This window comes from Colobus angolensis, unplaced genomic scaffold (genome assembly GCF_000951035.1).
Source record: "Colobus angolensis palliatus isolate OR3802 unplaced genomic scaffold, Cang.pa_1.0 Scaffold138, whole genome shotgun sequence".
NCBI classification, from domain to species: domain Eukaryota; kingdom Metazoa; phylum Chordata; class Mammalia; order Primates; family Cercopithecidae; genus Colobus; species Colobus angolensis.
Genome location: NW_012114466.1, coordinates 2799285 through 2804762, shown reverse-complemented (window position 1 = coordinate 2804762; position 5478 = coordinate 2799285). Strand labels below are relative to the sequence as shown.

General features: G+C 55.3%; 1 protein-coding gene across 1 annotated transcript in view; it reads left to right on the top strand.

Annotated features, from left to right (window-relative positions):
* The window catches only part of ARHGAP8 (Rho GTPase activating protein 8), a 129677-nt gene extending 127455 nt beyond the window's left edge, over positions 1-2222 (top strand). Inside the window, exons 13-15 of the mRNA XM_011934799.1 lie at positions 224-292; positions 1358-1460; positions 1655-2222. Of these exons, the coding sequence (XP_011790189.1) occupies positions 224-292; positions 1358-1460; positions 1655-2029 (547 nt within the window). The 3' untranslated portion in view covers positions 2030-2222. The remainder of the gene's footprint in view (positions 1-223; positions 293-1357; positions 1461-1654) is intronic.
* The last annotated feature ends 3256 nt before the right edge of the window (positions 2223-5478 follow it).

Sequence of the window (5478 nt, the reverse complement as noted above, 5' to 3'; positions counted from 1 at the left end):
GGAACCACCTAGATTAGGGTCCTGTGACCACACAGTGGGTGGCTTAAAATAATAGAAATTACCATGTCCCTGTTCTAGAGGCCAGAAGTCCAAAATCAAGGTGTACCGGGCTGCACTCCCTCCCGGAGGCTCTAGAGGAGGATCCCTTCCTGGCCTCTCCCAGCTCCTGGTCACTCCAGTCTCTGCCTCCACGTGGCCCTCTGGGTCTACCCCCAACCCCCAGACCCACAGCCCTGAATGTTGATCCCTCTCCACCTCCCCAGGTCTTTGCCTCAGACCGTGCAGGGTGCAGGTACTGCCCACTGTAGGGGAGAGGAGGGCCTGGGCAGAGCAGGTGTCACATCCCAGATTCTGTTGGAGAATGCCACCTCTTGGTGTTACAGCAATTTTTTCCTCCCTGTCGTTTGATGTAATTTTTTTTTGAGACGGAGTCTGGCTCTGTTGCCCAGGCTGGAGTACAGTGGCCGGCTCTTTTGTCACTGCAAGCTCCGCCTCCTGGGTTCAAGTACTCTCCTGCCTCAGCCTCCCGACTAGCTGGGATTACAGGTGAGTGCCACCATGCCCGGCTAATTTTTGTATTTTTAGTAGAGATGGGATTTCTCCACGTTGGCCAGGCTGATCTTGAACTCCTGACCTCAGGTGATCCACCTGCTTCGGCCTCTTGAAAGTGCTAAGATTACAGGCGTGAGCCACTGCACCTGGCCTACTTTTTCACTGGGAGAGACATTTTCCTCTAGCTGCCTCCTCCCCGGGCCCCAATGTGGATGCACCTGCTGGGGCCTGGTGTCACATGTTTCCCTTACGGGCACTCGGGGGATCATCAGGGCCTTGCCACCAAAGACCTCATCGAAGGCCCTCATCAGGACTCTGCAAGCCGAGGCGTGGCCTGCAGTGGGCCTGGCTGGTGCACACCTGCAAGGGGCTGTGGGGACTGGCAGGCAGGCAGAGCCTCATAGGCTTCCGCCTGTCTCACTGCAGCAGGGCTTGGGCAAGTCTGGGCATTCTCGCCATATCTGTGAGGGTGCCGCCTGGCTGTGCCCCTCCCGTTCTCTGCTCTGCCCTGGCACTCACAGCCTCGTGACCCCTGTTTCTGACTCTGAGGTTCCCCCCAGTTTGAAGCTTGTAGGGAGGCAAGGATAAGAGAACAGGCCCTGCCCTCACCTTGGCCTACATGGCCCCCTGCCACTGGCTGGCCACAAAACTTTGGGCAAGTCTTCTGTACCCTCCAGGCCCCAGGTTCCTCATCTGTAAGCTGGAGAAATGAGTCGCCCTCCTGGAGGTGCTGTAAGTGTTGGCCGAGACGGATCGGGAGCCCTTCTGGGAGGCAAGCTCTTTGTACTCTTGCCACCCCTCACAGTGGCCCCTACGTGCTGGCTGGTCCCCATCATGCCCAGTTCACTGCCCGTAGAGCAGAGGGCCAGAGAGCTCACCTCGTTCCTAAGAGTGCATCTCCCCAGACGGTGCAATGGAAAAGGAGATGGTGGGGTGTTGAGGCTGTCACAGAAGGTCAGAGCCAAAGGCTCCTCCAGGACGTCGAGGCCAAGCCGACCCTGCGTGGGCAGGTGGCCGTACAGGGTCCCCGTACTGGCTGCTGGCTCCCAGTGTGCTCCTCTCTCTACATATGCCCCTCCCAAAGTTCAGGAGGGAGTTCTAGGTCCCCACGGCCCTTGGTGTTCACTCCCCTTTTCTCATTTCTGGTTTCCTCCAGGTGTCCCAGGAGAGCATCTTCAACAAAATGAACAGCTCTAACCTGGCCTGTGTCTTTGGGCTGAATTTGATCTGGCCATCCCAGGGGGCCTCCTCCCTGAGTGCCCTTGTGCCCCTGAACTTGTTCACTGAGCTGCTGATCGAGTACTATGAAAAGATATTCAGCGCCCCAGAGGCACCTGGGGAGCACAGCCTGGCACCACGGCAACAGGGGAGCAGGGCAGCCCCTTTGCAGGCGGCTGTGCCACGGACACGAGCCACTGGCCTCACCCAGCCTACCGTACCGCTGAGTCCCCTGACGGCCACCAGAAGACGTCTGTAGTGTTGCAAACATTCTGTCTAGTTCAAGCTACCTCCCACACCTGTCTGTGCACTTGTGTGTTCTGTAAACTTGCCATCTGTAAAAATAACCCGGAATTAGATGAACCCACAACCTTCTAATGAAAACTCTATGGCTCTGGTCCTTGGACTCTTCTCCATGGTTCCTGAGCTATGGCCCGGGATAGAGTAATGCATTTGTTAGGATGGCTGTTTTGAATTGTAACCCAATGCGGCTTAACTGAAAACGGGAATGGAGTGGCTAGGGGCTTGCCCTGCTGCTGCCACGCTGCTGGTAACACCCCACCCAAGCCCAGTCACTGCAAGCAGCTGCTGGTCATTATTGCCCATGAGTCAGTGGGTCAGCTGGGTGGGTCTGTTGGTCTTTTGACGGGATCGCTTGTATGTCCTGGCTGAGCTGGCTGTCAGCAGGGTGGCTGTTCTCTTGCAGGTGTCCCAGGTCCTTCCAACGGCTAAACAGGGCACATTCTCATAACATAGGCCCAGGCGCGCACACAAGCGCGATTGCAGTTGTCATGCTTTGGCGTCCTGTATGCCCACATCGTAGTGGCCAAAGCAAGCCTAGTGGCTAAGGCCCGAGTCACTGTGGGAGGGCCCTACCAAGCAGGATACAGGGAGGGTGAAAAATTGGGAATAAAGCAACCAAGCTGCCCGAGGGCTCTGGGGTGCGACAGGACTCTGCAGCCTTGGGCAGGCTGACTCCTCAGGCTGGCAAGATGGGTCCTGTGCGTCCATCAAATATGGCAGAGGATACAATGTCTTAGTGTCACGTTCCCCGCAAAAAAAACCCCAGTCATCCTGATTGGACAAGTTTAGGTCACATGCTCACCTTGGACCCATCACTGCAGCCAGGGAAGGCTCTGATTGGCTTAGGCCTGAGTCCTGTGCCCCACCCCCGGGGCCAGGATGAAGCCCCACCCAGACCTGGCAGTGGGGGAGGAGTGACAGCCGTCTGCAGGGGATTACCCTCGCGTCCCACGCTACCGTCTCCCCAGCTCTTGCTGCAGGGAGAAGCAGGGGAGGTTCTAGGGGACGAATGACGAAAGTCCCCTCTGGAGAGCCCCCGTGGCAGCCCCTCCGTGCCTGCATGGGAGTGTTGACCTAGTTGCGCTGGGACCTCCGGTGCCCATTCGGATGCTTGCGGGAATCACTGGCAGCCCCAGGCCAAATCCACGCCCAGGGCTCTGCTCTGGAACTTGGAGGGTGAGGTCTCCTCGCTGGCCTCCTCCCTTCTCACTTGCAACTGCCTATTATGCTCCAGCCTCTTGTCTGCCACTGTGTTTTCTACCCTGCTAGTGCTTGCTGTCCTTTAAGGGAGGGGCTTGTGTGGCTGCTGAGCGACCCCCCACACCTATCGGTGCACGGCAGCACCTCACACTCCAGGGCAAGCTGGGCCTGCAAGCCAGAGAGGGTTCCGCTTTCTTCCAACCAGCCTCCGACTCCGATTCCGTCTGATGTTCAGGTGGCAGCACCATGCCCCTGAGGCCCAGCTATTCCTTTACCAAGGGCATGGATTCTATTACAGTTTCTTGAAGCTGCTTCTGGGCAGAGGAGATGGGGCTGAGTCACGAGGGTACCAGACTGGTGGGAGCCACTGGCTGAATCCATTTTCCTTCTGGGAGAGGAAGGCTCAGTGGCAGCTCCGTGCTGGTGGGGGCTGAGCTGGCCCTGCCTTCAGAACATGGATGGTGCAGGGTCACGGGCATGGGGACAGGGATAGGGAGGGTTGCAGAGTGGCTGTCACACCCCCGGTAAGCCTCATGCCATCCCAGCTGGGGATAGAGTCCCCAAATGACACCCCTTTTCTCTGCCCAAGCTCAGAACCTACCCAAGTCACACGGTATGTTACTGATGGCGAATCCCCAATCCTTGCCTCCTCAGAAGCGTTCAACTGGGCCGGGCTCGATGACTCCTGCCTATAATCCCAGCACTTTGGGAGGCCCGGGCAGGTGGATCACCTTAAGGGAGGAGACCACCCCTGCTATTGTCTTATGCCCAATGTCTGTCTCCAAAGAAAGAAGTAAAAACTAAAAGGCAGAAATGAAATCCACAGGCAGACAGCCTGTAGCCACACCCTGGGCCTGGTAGTTCAAGATCGACCCCTGACCTAATCGGTTCTGTTATCTATAGATTACAGACATTGTATAGAAAAGCACTGTGAAAATCCCTATCCTGTTTTGTTCCCATCTAATTACCGGTGCATGCAGCCTCCAGTCACGTACCCCCTGCTTGCTCAATGACTCACGACCCTCTCACATGCACCCCCTTAGAGTTGTGAGCCCTTAAAAGGGACAGGAATTGCTCACTCGGGGAGCTGGGCACTTGAGACTGAAGTGTTGCCGATGCCCCCGGCCCAATAAACCCCTTCCTTCTGTAACTCGGTATCTGAGGAGTTTTGTCTGCCGCTCGTCCTGCTACATTTCTTGGTTCCCTGACCGGGAAGCGAGGTGATTGGTGACGGTCAAGGCAGCTCCTTAGGTGGCTTAAGCCTGCCCTGTGGAACATCCCTGCAGGGAACTCTGACTAGCCCGAGCGACCCGGATCCTGAGAGCGCTCCCGGGTAGGTATTTGCCCCTGTGGGACGCCTCGCCAGAGCAGTGTGTGGCAGGCCCCCGTGGAGGATCCATGTAGTGGCTGAACACCGGCAAGGAACGGGTACTTGGAGTCTGGACATCTAAAACTCAGTAAGACTAGTCTTTGAAACTTGCCCACTCCATTTGAGTGGAAGCATGGCCTGATCACCCATGGTGTGCCTTTATCGGCACTTTGGTTTTGGTTTTGATTTGGTTTTAATTGCTTGACAGGACCAGTCTTGGGAACTTGCCCACTCCATTTGAGTGGAAGAATGGCCTGATCACCTGATCACCCACGGTGTGCCTGTACTGGCACTTTGGTTTCTGTTTTCGACTTGGATTGTTTGATACTTTGGTTTTGGTTTTGACCTGGCTTGGATTTCTGGATACTCTGCTTTCGGTTTTGATTTTGGTTTGGTGTCAACTACAAATGTGTGTGTGCCCTTTTTACCTGTTCTTTGTTTTGTGATGTGCGTGTGGTGTGAGCGTGGTGTTTTGTCTTGAGGAAACATGGATGAGACACAAAGTAAGCCCACTCCACTAGGAACTATGTTGAAAATTTTCAAAAAAAGAAAAAAAAGGATTTAAGGGAGACTATGGAGTACTGTGACAGCAGGAAAACTTGAAACTTTGTGTAAGACAGACTGGCCAGCATTAGAGGTAGGTTGGCCATTCCTTTGTTTCAAAGGTATGGCACAAGGTAACCTGTAAGTGAGGGAACCCAGACCAGCTTGTTTTAGATCTCCCCCCCACATGCCAGCATAAGCAGCTGGCAGAGGCAAAGAAAGACCAGCAGAGAGAGAGAAAGGAAAGAGATAGAGGAAAAGAGGCAAACAGACAGAGAGGAAGAGACAAAGAA